The 18,600-nt window shown below is 38.8% G+C and overlaps 2 protein-coding genes across 5 annotated transcripts in view; one reads left to right on the top strand and one right to left on the bottom strand.

The window, feature by feature from the left end:
• Positions 1-14,374: 14,374 nt before the first annotated feature.
• si:ch211-141o9.10 (probable endonuclease 4) lies at positions 14,375-18,492 on the bottom strand. 4 transcript variants are annotated; one of them, XM_026276768.1, is made up of 8 exons: positions 18,352-18,492; positions 16,489-16,669; positions 16,204-16,413; positions 15,837-16,016; positions 15,603-15,734; positions 15,064-15,168; positions 14,605-14,734; positions 14,375-14,512 (listed from the first exon to the last, which is right to left on the bottom strand). In XM_026276768.1, exons 1-8 carry the CDS (start codon positions 18,475-18,477, stop codon positions 14,443-14,445), a joined length of 1,134 nt encoding a protein of 377 aa, XP_026132553.1. In that variant the 5' UTR covers positions 18,478-18,492; the 3' UTR covers positions 14,375-14,442. The 4 variants fall into 4 exon arrangements, with proteins under 4 accessions (XP_026132553.1, XP_026132552.1, XP_026132556.1 ...); XM_026276767.1 differs by having other exon boundaries at positions 16,489-16,672; XM_026276771.1 differs by having other exon boundaries at positions 18,108-18,434.
• Positions 17,423-18,600, top strand: part of LOC113111729 (trinucleotide repeat-containing gene 6B protein-like) — a 32,272-nt gene continuing 31,094 nt past the window's right edge. The window contains exon 1 of the mRNA XM_026276766.1: positions 17,423-17,688. The gene's annotated coding sequence lies outside the window, so the exon portion shown is untranslated. The remainder of the gene's footprint in view (positions 17,689-18,600) is intronic.

Here is an 18,600-nt window from a genome sequence, read left to right on the forward strand (position 1 = left end):
TCCCAAGTAAAACAGTAATATATTTAAAATACAGGTATTCTATAGGCTAGTTCAAATCTATTCGTATGTATAAAATCTATACATATCAATCGAGACTTACTGATATAAAATTATTAGGCTAATTAAACTTTTTTTGGATTAGGCTATACTTGTGCACAATGCATTTGTCTTAATATTAAGCCTAAAATGTGTTTTAATATCACTATTGATGAGGATATTGATGAAGATTGTATGATCGTTGAATAATTTACGCAAGATATTTAAAGTATTTTTCACTATAGGGCATATATATATATATATATATATATATATATATATATATATATATATATATATATATATATATATATATATATATATATATATATATATTGTGCACCTAAGACTCCAAACATATTAGTCTTGCAGAAAAAGCTTTTAATTTATTTGACATTAAACGTCATGGGTGTAGCCATGTTGAAATCACATGACCAGCTCTGTCAAATGGCTATGATGTTTATTTTCAAACAAATCCACTATAGTCAAAATCATTGTTGGGCTAGTTACTCATATTTTTTAAAATATATATTACTCATTACTGACTGGGTTACTTATTTGAAAAGTAATATTATTACTTTTACACTACTAGTTACATTACTTTTCCATTACACACCTGGTTATTGCATAATTTTGACCGTCTTTGAGTACACGAAAGTTACAGATAAATAAAGAGTAGCCTACTTTTGGCTCAAACAGGACAATATTTTAAACATCTCTGTTACTTAATAAAGCAGCAATATAAAATATGCAACAGGGCTCAAGCACGTAGAACCAACCAAACATATTGGGATTCACAGTAGACAAAGTCTTAGTACCATTACACTATTTACATATGACACTGATGTTAATGACATCCTTTCTTTCTACAAAATGTAAATAATGCTATATTTCCAGCTGCCACATGATGTGTGCTTCTCCATTTTCGATGAACCTAGCTTGCTGCATTGGTGACAGTGATTTTGAAAATTGATAGGGATTATTTAATTTTTTTAATTTCAAATCTTTAGCAATTTTGGGGGGAAAAGTAACTAACTTGTCATTGTTTTGTATGGTAACTGTAATATTATTACTTAAAGGGGGGGGGGGGGGGGGGTGAAATGCTCGTTTTCACTCAATATCCTGTTAATCTTGAGTACCTATAGAGTAGTACTGCATCCTTCATAACTCCAAAAAGTCTTTATTTTTATTATATTTATAAGTGAAAGATAGTCTGTACCGATTTTTTCCGGAAAAACACGAGCGCCTAGAGACGTGACGTGTGGGCGGAGCTAAAGAATCACGAGCGCCAGTAAGCTTTTGCGTTGAGAGCATCTGGAAGCTGTGACACAGATCCAGAGGCTGAAATTTATCAAGAGCAGCATCAGCAATCAGTCTCTATGTGGTATGTACTGAAACTGTATATATTTGCTTAGCGGTTTTGGAAAATGACTAAGTTCCACTTTATGTCATCTTTTTTTTTTTTTTTTTTTTTAAGCTGTACATGTGGAAAGTGCAGTTTGATGACAACATCGCATGTTGTTTACTTGATGTGCTTACGCGCTGATAGCTAAGTTAACAACACAGAGATATTTGAAGCAGTTTTACTCACCGCATGCGGTTCCAACACACAAACGTGACCCTTTTTCGTTGGGACTGCATTATCCTTAAGAAATAAACGATGTGCAATCCGAAATGCAGGGAACAAACAAAAACACTTGCACAACTCCGTTGATGCTCTGTAAAAATAAACTCCATCCACTGGTCCCTTAATGCTGTTTTTTTGGTAATCTGTGCAGGGTTGTCTTGCCCTGGCAACCAAAAACACACTTCTTTTGTGACTTTTCGCGACACTCTCGCTCTGATCAGGCTGTGCTCAGCCTCTCAGTGCTCTGCTATATGGGAGCGCGCGCTCTTCCGGCAGAAGTGCCCTTATAAGGAAATTCCGCTCCATCTAACGTCACACAGAGCCATACTCGAAAAAAACTTTCCGAAACTTGTGACAAACCGGAAGAGGTTTTTTTGGAACAAAAATACTCCTTCAAACGTACAACTTAATTTTTGAAACTTTGTCCATGTTTAGCATGGGAATCCCACTCTTTAACAGTGTAAAAAACTCAGTATGCATGAAATAGCATTTCAACCCCCCCTTTAAATTGTATTAGTAATTCAATGAACTAATTACTACCTGAAACTGGTAATAATAACACATTATTAATAAGAATAATTAACAACAATAACTAACAATATTAATTAAGTAATAAAACATTAAATAGTTATAGAATTGTTAAAAAACTTAATTGTTCAGCTCAGCAACAAGATTCCATTTTAAGTATCCCCATGTTTTTTTTATTGAAGTATGTGCTGTGTTCAGGAATTGTAATTAGAAAGTCTTCCGTTTTCAAATGTAAATAATGCATCCCTGTTTGAGGATGTTTGCTTTCAGCAGGGATTGCATAAACCACAAAAAGCCTGTGATCAAAGTCTAGATGGCTTTAATGTTGGTGTCACCATTGGGTCAAAATAATTCATAACCCAGAGCAGTGTTATTGATGTAAGCAGATCAGTAGATCAATGAGAGTCCTGCAGTTTGTATCTAAGAGCTATGCATGAACATCAGTTGGAAATTGATTGTGATTCAGTACAGTCCCTCTATTGAGAGGGAAAATAGCCCGAAAAAAACATGCTGATCCATTCAAAATCACAACTGCTCTTGTTTGAAATGAAAGATGGATTGGTTTAAAAAGGCCATTTGGGGAGATTAAGTTTCTATAGTTATCATAGATTATAGAACAGCTATTTCAGAGATATAACTCCATTGACTGCATTTAATATCACCAGCTTAGAATTTTGACAGTGTGTTTTTGTCTGTCTATTTGTCTGATCTTTTCTATCTTTTCATCTTTATTCACTGTTTTTCTCTCTGCTTGTCCCATCAGCTGCTCTATCTTGCTCTTTCTAGAGTAAACAATCCCCTCTGCTCAAGCATGCCAGCTATTTGCTGTGAATAACATGGAGCCTTTGGATACTTTTCAGATGCTGGTCCCAAGAGGGAGGCAGGGATATCATTTTAGGTTTTTCTCTCCCATTTTTGTCAGAAAAACAGTCTGTCTTTTTCTTTTTTCCTTAAGTCTCTCTCTCAATCCCCCCAGTTTCCTCCCCAGTTCCCTCCTCTACTTTCACACAAGTCCAATAGACTTTATTAATATTATTATATTATATAATACAAATGCAATAATGAAACAAAAACCAAACTTTATTTAACATTTCCAAATACCAAAATTTTACAATTATTTATACAAAGTAAACAAATATTTGAAATTGTATTGAAAGCTAAATGAGACTGAAGATTAAGTTGAATCACTAAAATGACTAACTGGAAATAAAAACTAAAACTCAAATAAAAAATAAATTGAACAAAAATAGCTATATTGTTTAAATTAAATATTAAATAAAAAATGAATAAAAATGACAAAAGCACATAAAAAATACTTTTTAAAAGAAAAGATTAAAATGAAATCTAAAAATCTACAAATAAAAGCTAATTCAAAATATTAACAAAATGGTAACACTTTAAGGTTGTATTTATTAACAGATTTGTTAACTAAAATTAAAACACTTCTAAAGCATTTATTAATGTCAGGGAGTCACTGTCATCTCACCACAGTCACCACAGTCTCTACAGCCACCAGCACCAACATTCACCAGATCTCAGTCACCGGATTACTGATCACCTGCACCTGCTGTCTTCCAGAGCTTTATAACCGAGGTGATCTGGGAGTTTCTCTATCAATTTGTGATGGTTATCATCAATAATTACGATATATTCCCGGAACATGGCCGAACATCCCCACCACGTGACACAAGTCCTCAAACGGCAACAAGTTACTCTACCTGAAGTTGGAGCAATTCGAGTTCCACCACTCCATGGTGCAGTTCCTCGGGTACATCCTCAGTCCTGAAGGTATCCAGATGGACCAGGGGAAGGTAACCACCATCCAACAGTGGCCTCTTCTTCAGTCAGTAAAGGATCTTCAATGGTTTCTGGGGTTTGCCAATTTCTATAGAAGGTTCATTCGCCAGTTCAGTCTTCTCACGGCTCGGCTCACTTATGCGGCAAACCCTGGTCTTTGTCCTGGAGCCCTGAAGCCTTCAACAACCTCAAAGGCATTCAGCATAGCCCCCATCCTATGCCACCCTTTTGTGATCAAAATAGATGCCTCTACCACCGGTGTCGGGGCTGTGCTATCTCAATATCATGGTGCGCCTCCCCGCCTCCATCCTTGGGCTTACTTCTCCTAGAAAATGACCCCTATGGAGCAAAATTACAACATAGGAAACAGGCAGCTTCTGGCCATCAAGTTGGCCCTGGAGAAGTGGCATCACTGGCTGCTAAACGGCTCAACCCCTGTCAAGCCCATTGGGCACTATTCTTCACACAATTCAATTTCACCATCACCTACCATCCTGGAAGCCAAAACCTCAAGGCAGATGCCCTTTTCCATTTGCATACCCCAGAGCAAACCTCCAACCCAGAACCTATCCTCCCTCCAGCCATTATCAACAGCCCTATTCGGTGGGACCTCACCAAGCGCATACGTGATGCCACCCACACTGAGCCTGCTCTGCACTGAAGCCCAGAAGGGAAAACATACGTTCCATCCTCCCAGCGACAATCCTTTCTGGGCTCAGTCCACAATGTACAGGGCTCTGGACACCCAAGCAGCCAGCGCACTCTCTTGCTCCGTCAAGCTCGGTACTGGTGGCCAGTATGACCTGGGATGCCATCAGGTACGTCCGCAGCTGCTCAGTCTGTGCCATATCCATGTAATCCAAGATAGTGCCGAGCATGGCGGCCGTGTTGCGAGCTCCGAGTAAACTTAGCAGTTTTCCATTTGTTTTACTTGTATTGTTGTTCTACATTTTGGATGTTGTTTGTATAATGGTCTACGACAGACATACACTTCTAAGCATAGGTTCCTATGTCGCAAAACGCAAACCGGACTTTGAGTTCTTGAATGCTGGCACCTTGTTTACAGACAACGCATCAGAGCCCTCTGTCTGGGGTGCACAGGTGCGACCGAGGAAACGCTGTCGGAAAAGAGGGAAGAGAGCCGGCGTCCTTGTCAGACTCAGACGTCGTCCCCTCCGACCTCCTCTCCCAACCATTTTGCTGGCTAACTTTCAGTCACTGGACAACAAACTCTGTGAACTGCGAGCACGTATCTCATACCAACGAGAAACAAGGGACTGCTGCATTATTTGCCTCACAGAAAACTGGATGTCTGCTGAGATTCCAGACTCCAGCCATCGAGCTTATGGGGTTCTCAGTGCACCGCTTGGACAGAACGAAAGAGCTCACAGGGAAAAGCAGAGGTGGGGGCATTTGTTTCCTTATCAACAACTCATGGTGTGATGAGAGGCACCTACATTCTATTAAATCCTTCTGCTCCCCTTATCTGGAATTTCAAATGCTTCTGTGTCGACCATTCTGGCTACCGAGGGAATTCACAGCGGTCATAATCACAGCTGTTTACATTCCCCCACAAGCCAACACAGACCAGGCACTCAAGGAACTGTATGGGAATATAAGTGAGCAGGAAACCGTACACCCAGATGCAGCGTTTATTGTTACGGGGGGAATTTAACAAAGCCAACTTCAGAACAATAGCGGCAAAATATTTTCAACACATCACCATCAGCACACGTGGTGATTGTGCTCTGGACCACTGTTACGTCGCGGATGTTACTCTATCCTTCCAACAGGTAAATATCCGTAAGGCTGCGGGTCCCTAGGGCATCCCAGGCCGTGTGCTTTCGAGCATGCACATTCGAACTGGCCAGTGTTTTAACAGACATTTCAACCTCTCTCTCTGTCTGTCTGTGGTTCCCTCGTGCTTCAAAAAATCTACCATTGTGCCCATACCAAAGACGTACAAAACAACATGCTTAAAGGGGTAGACCCCAACCCCCCTCACCCCCTTCCATTTTAAGCCTGGAGACTGTCTGATTGTCTACCTGGGACCTTCACCTCCGCCGGCCAAGCAGGAAGCTTGTAGCATGTAGGAGTCCCCACTACATAGGTCCCTTCCCATGAAAGAAGCAGTCATTTATCAGCTCCAGCTCCCAGCCAGGTACAGAATTCACCCCACTTTCCACATATCACTCCTAAAACCTTTCTTCCCCTCTACTGCAGGACCCACAGAGCCGGACCCACCTCCTCCACCAGAGATCTTGGAGGATACATCAGTCTACCAGGTCCGCAACATTCAGGACTAACGGGGAGTCCGGCTCGAGTACCTGGTGGACTGGGAGGGATTCAGACCAAAGGAAAGATCCTGGGTGCCCCAGCACGATATGCTTGACCACTTGCTTCTATTGGATTTCAATTTTAGGCACCCTGATCATGGCCTTCCCTGTCATCATGTTAGGGCGTCAGGAACTGCCCCTAGGGGAGGGGGTAATGTCAGGGAGTCACAGTCACCACGGTCTCCACAGCCATCAACACCCACGTTCACCAGATCTCAGTGACCGGATTACTGATCACAACACCTGCTGCAGCTCATCAAGCTTCCCTTTATCTGCTCTCACTCCACATTCCCTCCTCGTCTGCTCTACTGTTCACAACTCTGAACAACCAGACTCTCTCTAAACCTTACCTGTGCGTTTACTCACCCTAGAAGTTCCTGCTCTACACCGCTCCTGTTTGCCGCCAATCCTGCTCTTCCCTGAACAACTTGCATAAAACAAGGACCTGTTAAGTATGAATTATACTTCTGCGTCAAAACTACACTGTAGCTATGACATAGGTTGTGTGTAGTATATGCAGGCTGTGGCGTAGCCTGACGTGCACTCTCCAAAAACGTCACGACGTGTCAAATCAACGCGGACTGCAAGTGCTGCGATTGGTCTGCTAGTACCCCTCGCTCCATATGTATTTGAGTTTTGTGTGTGTGTCTGTTTTGCACTTTCATATATTTTAATGTTATAAAATAAAACAAAGCAAAGAACAAGTGTCTTATCATTTTTTGTAGCATTAAATAAATGATAAGACATAAAATTTAGCATTACATCACTTTGTTGTCCGCGACAAACAGTTGTTTTGCCATGGTACAAGTCCTTGTGGAGATTGAAAGAATGCCATTTCTGCTATGACGTTGTCATCTCTATTTTTTTGTAGTTTTAAATAAATGATCTATTCTTTTATATTTATTTGCCGCCATCAAGGCTGATGCTTCTCCAACAAGCTACTTCTACTTTTGCCGTGGGGTGCGGGTTACACACGGAACATGCCCTTGGACACTGCAGACTGTTGGTTTGCATGTGTACTGCACGTCGACACAGACAATGACGCAGAAGTATAAATGAAAACTGACGCACATCCTGTGGCATAGAGGCTATGGTGTATGTCCGCCACAGAAGTATAAATCAGCCTTTACTCCCATCTAAGCCATTTGGACAGAGAATCTCAAGGCCATTACCCCCCTCATGACAGCTACTGATTCTCCTTTGCTATTCCGTCAATAAATACCACTGTTTTGATCACTCACCTCTTGTGTTTCTAGCCTGTGTCGTGACAATTAATATGAAATTTGAACACTTAAGTTAACACATGATTAAAATAAAATGTTATCTGTTAATATTTTATTTAAAGGACATAAGCTTACTTGAACTATCAAAAATCAATTGTATTTTATTAACATTAAAAAAAGTAAAGTGCATAAACTATAAAACAATCATCATTGCACCAATCCTGTCTCATGTATCTTCAGGATTACATAACCCTTCTCTTAAAAAAATCTAATTAAATACATAGCTATATGTGTCTACCATATCAATGTGTTTTGTCTTCCTGCATTCTTTCTGCAGTCTCCCATGATTGTGTGTGTTCAGACTGTGATTCCTGTCTTGAGATCAGTGCCAAAAAGGGAACGGATCCAGCAGAGAATTCTTAGCTTATCATGGCAATGTTTACAGAGCTCAGATTTGAGCGATGTCCTACGGCTGGCTTTCCTCTGTGTATGCTACCTCGTAATGAACTCTGGTTAACAAATAGTGAGTGTTGAAGTTAGTAGTATCGTGTTTCGCTTCAAAAGCTCCAAACAGTCCACAAAGGCATTTAAGCATGTGCTATGTTATTTTCACACATGATCTGATGATGACAAATGCCTTTGAGAAAACAATGCGACTCTTTCTTTCCCACACTTGATGCTTATTCTTGATAGTGAGGTGATTATTAAGAAATGTAAGATAAGCTTGTAATTGACTGTAGTGTACACAATGTTACAAGTCTAATGTTATCAGAGTTTCCGCTCTCCTGTGCGTTGAGTTATTTTCTCCGTTTGGATTTTTGTTTATTTCCTTTTTGACTTCAGGCATATTTGTACTGAAATCTCACTTCAGTCTCATTCTGTTCACGAGTTGCACTGTTTTAAAAGTGTGCCTTCTTCTTGCATCTGCTCATTTTACGATATCACTCTTCTCTGTTTAGTCAAGGGGTCATCATCTCTTTGTAGTGATGATCATCCAGTATTTTCCATGATGGGAGCCTGATGAGAGACTAATTACCCCGATCCACAGAGATACTGCAGGGCATGTCCTTAAGGGAATAGTTTACTCCTCAATTAAAATTTGCTGAGAATTTACTTGCCCCCAGGCTATCCAAGATGAGTTAGTGTCTTTATCAGAATAGATTTAGAGAAAATTACATTAATGGATCCTCTGCAGTGAATGGGTGCTGTCAGAATGAGAATCCACAACATGACCCCAGTCAATCAGTTACCATCTTGTGAAATGAAACGTGTGTGTTTGAAAGAAACAAATACATCATGAATGCATTTTAACTTTGAACCATTGCTTGGCCTAAAATATGTGTTCATAATCCATAATTACACTTACTCCAGTGAAAAAGTCCATCTTCTGTCATGTTCAGTCATGCTGTGGATCATTGTAATGTTTTTATCGGCTATTTGGACTTTTATTCTGAGAGCCCCCATTCACTGCAGAGGATCCATTGCTAAGCAATGTTTTGATGAAGAAACAAACTGATCTACATCTTTGATGGCCTGAGGGTGAGTGAATTTTAGGTGAACTATTCCTTTATATAGACACATTTGTGTGATGCATCACATTTGTGTTTTGAAAGTGTGACTGGGACTGTGTTTTTTGCTTACGGCAAAACACCATTAGGCCATTAGACGTCAATAATGTTATCTTGCTGGATCAGTGTGACAGGGCTTTGGTTAAATCCTACATGTAAATATGCATTTGAAACACAAGACAGACAGTGATATCGCTAGAAAGCAGATGTTTCAGGTTTCAAGAAACAGGTGGATAATGCAGTGTAAGGGATAAGGATCAAGAGTACTTTTTTTAAAATAGTGGGGGCAGAGGAAGGGAGATGGAGGCTGGGGAAAGGGGGCCAGTAAAACAGGATAAAATATTCCCGGTGAAAAAGGATGTCTCCTCAGGAAATTACTTTCACATAGGTTACAAAGCCTGCCAAGGATTTAAACTCTGTCAGCATTTCATTTTTTTATGTTTAAACTATTTAATCCACAAAGCAAGCTTAGAAAAACAGAAAACCAAAAGTGTAGTGACCTATTTAGTTAGACTACTCCTGTCTGGGTGTGAAATAAAATTCCTTCAGTCCAACAAAGCAACACAGTCATGCTCTTTCTTTGCTCTTTGCTGTTAAGCAATGCCAGGTATGTTTATAATTGTCTGAGGTAGTGTCCAGTTCAAGTCTTCCAAGGACAAATCCAATACGAGTATCTCCTTTTTGGTAATATTTTCTATACTCTACACACTTATTTTATTTTTTTTTTTTTTACAAAAGCTGTCACTGCTGTTGTAACCTTTCAAAAAGTCTCAAATCGGTTTTTCCAGAAATGTTTGTTCCCAAAAGTAAAAAAATAAATAAAAAAAAAAATATTTTTTTGGAGGACTCCCTGTTTATTACAGTAATAATAAGTTCACTGTCTGAGACTTTAGCCATAAATATTTTACCATTGTTTATGTTTTTCATGAATTTTTCATATTCAGAGGAGAATTTGGGAAAAGGTGGCATGTGAAAAGGTTTTGTGTCAGAATCAACTTTAGTGACACAACAGTCACCTGAAGTCAAAGTAGCCAATAAATGTCATAATTATAAAACTCGGTGTATCATAAGTTTGAGTTTTTATCTTTTAATTATGACTTATGACTCATATCTTATATCTCATTTAGAATTTTCTCTCATAATTATTACTTTTTATGTAAAAAAAAAAAATTATGTTTATTTTTCTTATGTGTGAAAAAGGTTTGTTTTGATTGAGCTTGTGGAGTTTCTTTTTCTTGATCGTAATAAATAGATATGAGTTAGTATAACTGAAGTTTCCATCTGTCACCAAGATGCTGAGAATGTGTTCAATGTCTTTTTGTTAGTTTGGAGCTTTAAATTTAGGATTTTTGGAATCCATGCAGTGAATTATTAACTTGCCGAACGTTACTCTTGCCTTGTCTTGTTTTAATGGTTCATTTCCTGATCTGCACCTTCCTTTCCATTTCTGTAGAATACACTATGTGGGATACTGTGTGTGCATGGCTATTAAGGGACTGACAAGAACAATGGAGGGGTTCAGAGACTCTCAATTACACAAGCATCTGGCATTACATGTCATGCTCACAAATTCTATCATATTTTTCTTGTATTTCTCCATCCAATTTTCCCCTAAAAGCAAATATTTGTTTAATTGTTGCGCCAAGGCACAGACACAGAGCCCAGTGGTCAGATATCCTATTTAAAGTCCATTAGTAGCTGGAAAGGAGCATTGACTTGGGTTATGAAAGCCAGATGTTGCTGTCTGAAAAGGAAAGCGTTTTTTCTTGTCTGTGTGTGTGTGTGGGTGTCGGGTTGGATGGAGGATGGGGTGTTTAATGTGTGGGTCGGGGGCTATTAGAGCATTTTTAGCATTTAAAAATAACCTAGAAACTAAAGACAAAGCATCTTTATGACCTTATGACTAAATAAACACATAATTAGGATAAACACATCCATATTTTTTCAGTAAGTACATGAGAGGCAAGTCATATTCCTGACTCCACCTGCTTCCCCCCAGCTTTCCTTGACGCTAATTAACTTCCTGTTGGGAACATGCCCTTTCTTGGCACACGGCTCCTTGGAATGGCGGGTGCGATCAAACCGGGGTGGAGGTGTAGCCCAAAGAATTTGTTTGGACTGTGTCCCTGCTTCCGTGAATTCTGCCCTGTCAGGAAGTGTGACTCGGTCCAGACAATAGGCAATTGTGAGGCTGGACCTGAGCTAGCAGGAAACTCAACACACATACACATATAGATGCCCATAGTGTCAGAATCAACATTAGTGACTTAAAACAGTCCCCTGAAGCCAAAGTAGCTGATCCAAAACTATACCATTTCTCTTTTACCAGTCTACAAGCACTATAAAGAGCCCTGTTTGTATGTAATATGAAAAGACCGCTGTGGATCTCGGAAAATGTCATCCCATTCCCTAATCCCAAATCTATCTGCTTGGTGTGATAACACTTGGGAGGACAGCTTACATAACTGTGTGTGTGTTTACTTAGTTTAGCTAGTTATTAGAGTATGTCCAAGGACAAAAACACAGGTCAAGAGTGTGTGTGTGAGAGTGTGTGTCCAGCGCTGTGAGGAATGTTGTAGTCTGACCTCTGACCCCTCTGTGTGTTTGTGTCCACGCCTTGCTTGACTCCACTTGTGCACGAACATGCTTAGAAAGATCTGAAATCTTTCCCTTTGGCCTTTGACAAAGACTAGACACATAGTCAAAGAAAAACACCTGAAAGTGTACGCTTCCTAAAACAAACAAACGGACCATTGTGTCCTCATGTTTCCGTCATTCTATTGCAGTTAGCGTAGTGTGTGTATTGCCAATAAATGTTTGTGTCTGTCTGAGCAAACTTGGGGTTTCTAGTCTGTTTCTCTTGGATGCTTTCGCCTGTGCATTTGAAGTGTGTGCACATATCTCAGTGTTATTACACTTGTGGTGTGGTAGGGGTGGGATCTTAATGGTAGAGTGTGTCAAGGAGGGCATAAAGCGTTGCACTTTTAGTCGTTTGTGTTTTAATTCAGTAGCAGCATTTTAAAGTGCAAGCTATGATGAATATATATTTTTTCTCTTTACATTACTATACTGAGAATAGATGTGTTCAAATGTAAAAAAATATGGGGGAATAAGTGAAGTGCTTAGAAGTAAAAGACTGACTTTCATAAGATTTAGTCTTTCCAGATTTAAATTCCTACTGCTCAAATCATTTTAATGCAATGGGGATTTGTGCACAAAAAACAAACAAACAAAAAAAAAAACCTATAAAGAGTGCAGAATCACACTCTTGAATCTAAGTTTAATGAATATTTAATGGATTTGATATACAAACACCCCAAATTAAAAAGGTTGACAGAAAAAAAAAAAAAAAAAAAAAAAAAAAAATATATATATATATATATATACATGTGTATATATATATATATATATATATATATATATATATATATATATATATATATATATATATATATATATATATATATATATATATGTATATATAATAAGTCGAATATTATTTGTTTTTATTCCTTTCATTTAGATTGAAATGTGACCTGAACGTGTTTTCATGAGTTTGAGTCTCAAGTCTATTACAAATCTATCGTCTCATTAGCACTGCATCAAAATATCCATCTGCATCATTCAGCTAAATTTCAGGAAACTAAATATTCACGGAAGGCAGACTATCTGGTTGTTATGTGGTTACTGGAGCAACAGGACTCTTGGAGGACCAGGCTGGAGCCTGTGGCCGCTGTGTGTGAAGGCCTGTCGCTCTGTGGCTCTATGCCCAGCCACCACTCCGGAAAATTCCTTGGTAAGGATCAGCAGGATAGAAGCAGTCAAAGCCATATACAGCCATTTCACTAACTGCACCATTAAATGGTTACCTCATTAAATGTGTTTGCTGGAGAATGCAAGTCACAAAAGGATACAGATTCATGTGGTTTGACATAAATCTGAATAAATCTTACATTTGTCTTTACTTGCTGGCAAACAGTACTCCGTAACTAAATGAGAGAAATTGCAGTTGGTTTGTGCTTTGTGAGAAACTCTAAAGGTCTGTGTGGTCCGTTGATTTTGCTCATGATCTGGCACTGCGTCATCTGGCTCACAAGGCTCTCAGTCTGTTGATGTGAGGCTTTGCTAAGCCTGATGTTACATGCGCTTACCAAAACATTGGCATTTGCAGTTCTTAAGGACACTCAGAAACTGTGCTTTTCATTTCACACATCCAACGTGTGAAACGTTTGTCCTGACAGATCTCAACAAATGTGCAACATGGGGTACACTACTGTTCAAACAGTAACATCTGATATTATGTGAAGGCTCAATGCTTGCATATCAAGACTCAAAACAGTTTGTTCTTTTTTGACTTTAGCTGTTTTTAAGGTAAGCTGAATCATGCACATCTAAAAAAATGTGTTATAGCCCTTTTTATATAGAATCGAGTATTTAACACTAAGTATAACAGACTCTGAGTTTTAAACCTCAGGCTCTATTAATTAACTTTAACAGTGCCAAGTTCATTTCAGGTAAAGTCTATGTGGTAAAAACGAGACCTGGAAAAAATTTTCATGCCACATGTGTACCAAATAGTTATCGTCTGGATGAAACAAAAGAGGAACCAAAACAACACAGAACAGGGCCAAAACATAAGATATGAATACATATTCATTCACATACTTCTTATGATTACGTTTCAAAACCTCTACTTTGCCCTGTGGTATATTATCTTCCTGAATGACATTTCCTGTTGGCTGGCACAGGAGTAGCAGATTCCAGTGCAAGGCATTTCTCTCTTCCTGTATAAATTCACACTTTGAAACATCCTTCCTACTGCTACTTTAAAAGTCTAAAACAACTTCTATAGGCGTTGGCAGATTAAACTTCCCAAAATCTTACCGTTGCCAATGTCATCACAGAAATGGCATTTTAATGCTTACAGATGGCAGCTTTACTAAAAATGTGTTTTTGCAAGACTGCATGTGGCATTCTTGTGTGGTCCGGCTAATGATGGGCTGTGAATGTGCAGAGCTGTACCCTCTGTACTGAGGTGGGACTCAGCAACTGGTCTGGGCTGATGTGTGAAGATGGTCATCAAGTTAAAGTAGTTCCCTCTAACTTACAAGAAAGGTAAGAGGGAGCACAAGCAAAATATGTACAACATTGAAAACACATGCTATAATGAACAGATTTACAGTTGCTGCTTCTGACATTTGTTTCTATATTCAGGCGCCTGGCTCCCTCTTATGGTCAAAATGTAGACTGAGACTTAAGAAATGTTTAACATTTATTATGCTTCACCAATAATAACTCCACTGTGGAAGCCGGCACCAAGCAGATGTTTAATTCTTCTTCTTTTTTTCACAAAGGGAGTAAAGGAGCTCTATCTGTTCAGCATACTCAAAACCTGGTCTAGAAAGAAAGGGTGCAGATTAAATGTATGTCAGTGGTGCCCTGTTTATTTCATTTACAACAAAATGTTGTTTATCCACCTTGAAACTTACCGACCAGGTGTTTCTAGAATCAGAGGGATATTATCCAGTCGAGGCTCATTAACAATTTCTCGGAAAGCAGTGATGCCTATTTGGCCACATCCAATGTCTTCATGGCGGTCCAGATGGCAGCCTAATTTTCCTTTTTAAAGAAAAAATTACGCAATCTCAAAAGAAGTATGTGGCATATGTAGCCAGACTTGCCACACTGTAAGTGTTTTGCATATAAATTAAGTCACCCCACAAACAATTACAGTAATAGAGTGCTGTGGTGAAGACTTTTTATTTTTGTAGGCCAACCAAGAAAGTTCCCTCGCCATTTAATAAAAAACCTATTACAAATTTAATAAAATAAAACTATAGGATTTAGGACGAGGGAATGAAACATGCTAAAGTGCTAACTCTTTTCTGGATTTGGCCTACAAATTCCAGCAGCACTCTATATTGATAAGTTCAAATGAATGTTCATACCTTTGGAGTCATTTAAGTGAATGGCTCTCAAATAATGCAAACCGACCACACGATCGAATTCATCAAGTATATTCTTCACCCCTCCAGGTGGTGATATGTCGTAGCCTATACAGAAGAGAATCATCTCAAATCAAAACACACACGCACACACACATATATATATATATACACACAGGTCACACATATAACACCTGAAGGACTCATATGTAAATGCTCAAGAAGTGAAAACTTTTGTAGCACAGTAGTTGCACATGAGTACATCAGCTATCATCAGTGTGAAAAATGGATTTCAAAATCATACAATCACTGCTGGGAAAGATTCAAACATGCAAAAGATGCTGGGAAACCAAATGGATGATTTTGGATGATTTTGCATCTATACACAGAATTGAGAATCAAGTGTATGTAAACTTTTGTGAGGGGGAATTTTTAGGAATTCAGCTATTTTTTGTCTTGTGGACATGTAAACATTGTTTATGTAAAATATATTATGTAACACATCTTTTTCCAAATAATTTGAATGGGTCTTCATACAATACCTGCTGCAAAAGCATGGCAAGTGTCCAGACACACCCCAACACGTGTCTTGTCACGTACCCGGTCTATTATACTTCTCAGTTCACTGAACTGCCCACCTATAGTGCTGCCCTGACCACTCATGTTTTCAAGTACTATTGAAGGAAAAGAAAGAAGAACATTATCCAGCTTAATTTACCAGAAAGCATGAGCACAATTGCACATTCTCTAGAAATCATCAGGATTGTATAATTGACCTGTAATGACAGCAGGGGTTTGCTGGTGTGCGTGGTTAATAGCTTGGGCAATTTTCTCCATGCATTTCTCTGGGGTGGAGTCTATAGAAGCTCCAGGGTGAAAGTTAAACTGGCTGAGGCCCAGTGCACTGCAGCGACTCAGTTCATCCACAAGCATGGTCTGGCTCTTACTGAACACGTCTGGATTGAAAAACACAGAGTCATCTGACATACAGTCTTATATACAAAACATATGCAGCCTAGAGTACTGATTATAGGATTGAATATTGATTAAATCAGCTGAGCTGTTTTTGAATATGCCAACCTTGTGGCTTCAGTATTTGGTGCATGCACAGAACCACACATTGGGTACATTTAGTGCTCAAACCTTCTTTGGGGGAACCGCAGTTCATCAGATAAGATCCATGTGGAAGGATGTGTATCGGATCAAAGCCATGTTGAGCACAGGCTTCTTGAAATTTAACTGCAGCTGCTGTATCAAGGGCTGGTCTCGTCCAGGAGCGCTGGGAGCCCAAGAAAAGGGCAAAAGCATGACCTCCCATGGCCACACTTGATTCGACTGCTTTCCATATTCCTCCTTAAGAATATATATTTTTTTATTTATATACGTTCAGCACAAACACCTTATTTAGAAAAAAGCTTTTTTGCTCACCTGATATTGAGACGTGAGCACCTATGTATTTTTTCTTTGGCTTTATCTTCCTTTTCCGTGCCATTTTTTCTTCTCTACTGCTGCCATCTGATGGTTCAGCACCAGAATGTTGTGGCTCCTTTGTTTCCATAACCTCCTCTGTATTCCTTTTCTTATCGCCTTTCTTTCTTGGGGCCATATTCTTCTGAGTCAAGAATAAACATGTGGTTAAACGTTCTTGTTGAACACCATGGAAAATAAACTATACTCATAGAACATTATAATCTGTGAGGATGAAAACATTACTAATGATGAACCAAAAACTGGTATGCGTTTTTTAACTCAATTTACTCAATTTAACTCAATTTAAAGTGCAATAAAAACACATTTCAAATAACATTTTATGCTTAATGATCCAGGGCCCAACAAGGCACCACAAGAGTGTAAAAATAAAAATAAAAACTGTATTTCTTTGCCTTGTACCCACATGTGCAATGACAATAAAGTTGAATCTAATCAAATTATTATTGTTCCATACTGAGTTATAAAATATGACTGGAAACCATGAATCGATCATGATTGTTTTATTCAATGGACAGTTTTATGCAGTGGGTAGACACATAATATTTTTGTCTTTAATATTTTTATTACAATGTCAAAATAAAAATCTATATATTTTTTAAATGTGCTTGTAAATCTTTTGTACTGAATTTTTATTGTACCGCATCAAATGGATGATTTTGCAAAAAAAAAAAAAGTAAACAGACGAAGGTAACCATGCATGATGCATGAAAATTATGTCCGTTGTGTACTTTATGCGCAATGCAACTATGCAAAAGGTGCTAGAACTTAAAATAAACGGTCCAAATTTTATTATTATAGAAACTGACAATTAATGAGTTATTAGACTTTTAATATTGAAGGTCAAAAATCTCCCTCGGCTGCCCCCCTTCCGTCAGATCTGTCCAGACACATTCACACCGAGCAGTAAAATGGCCGACCGTCACCCGACTGAATTTACAGCGCTTTAAACATAGATTCCTCCTCTTTCGTTTACATTACCGTATTTCATATTTAAAAACTACAGAAGGAGTGTTTTCATGACTAGCTACTAGATTTTGATGGAGTGTTGTATTTCACGTTGCCTCAAAACCCAGAAATTCGCACTTAAGCACTTTAGCTGTAGCTAGAAGACTAGCTGCGGTGCATGTAATTCCTGAGGTAAGTTACGAGCTTTGTTTTAAAGAGCAAATTATATAACATGTTGTTTAATACTGTTGACATTCGTATGCATTTAAATAAAAAAAAGCAGTAGCGTGTAAGCATTTGTGCGTGATACAGTTTTTGTCGTCGACATCTGTTAGCCACTAACGTTAGCTCGTTTGCTAGTTTAACTAGCTAGTTAGCATCTGTATGGTCAGGAAAACAACTTTAGCTTCCCGCTGGTCGATCGTAAAAACATACCCGTGCGAATTTAGTACCGTACTAATTAATCTAGACAATGTTTGCATTAGGTGACAACAAATTTGAGGTGGCTTTATGATTTTGGTGGGCAGAGTGTAACGTTACTCGTCTTATAGTCCTGGCTCGCTTTTGACCAAACTGATACATATGCATGTCTGGTTTTGACAGTTGCTTACCCTTTTGATTTTTCTCGTGATCCGTATGCAAATAATCGGCGGCTTCTTGGGGGAATTAACAAAACTACCTGAGATTTACGTTTAGTATGTGTCAATTTTATCTTGCTAACAAACTAGCTAATTCTGGAACGGCCCACAAAAGCATGCGACATACAAAGTTTTGCCGTTAAATACTTGTTTTTGCACGAATCGTTCGAATAGCTGACGTATGGAACGTCTGTAACGTTAATATTATATACTGCACCAGAGGAAATGGGTGGGTGAAGGGAGCCCCTGTCCGACAACTCTGCCCTGCCGACTGCAGGCTCACAGACGGATAGCAGCAGGAGTTTCCCCCAGTGTGAAGATCATGTATGATTTTAATCGGCATCTCTTTTAATGCATGGCATATGCAAACTCAGGCCGAGCCTAAAACAGCATAACACTAATGTTACATATAGAGTGATTTGTGATATAATGATCATGTCTTTGGTGCCGCTGCTATGCGTTCGGT

The sequence above is a fragment of the Carassius auratus genome, chromosome 12, assembly GCF_003368295.1.
Source record: "Carassius auratus strain Wakin chromosome 12, ASM336829v1, whole genome shotgun sequence".
NCBI classification, from domain to species: domain Eukaryota; kingdom Metazoa; phylum Chordata; class Actinopteri; order Cypriniformes; family Cyprinidae; genus Carassius; species Carassius auratus.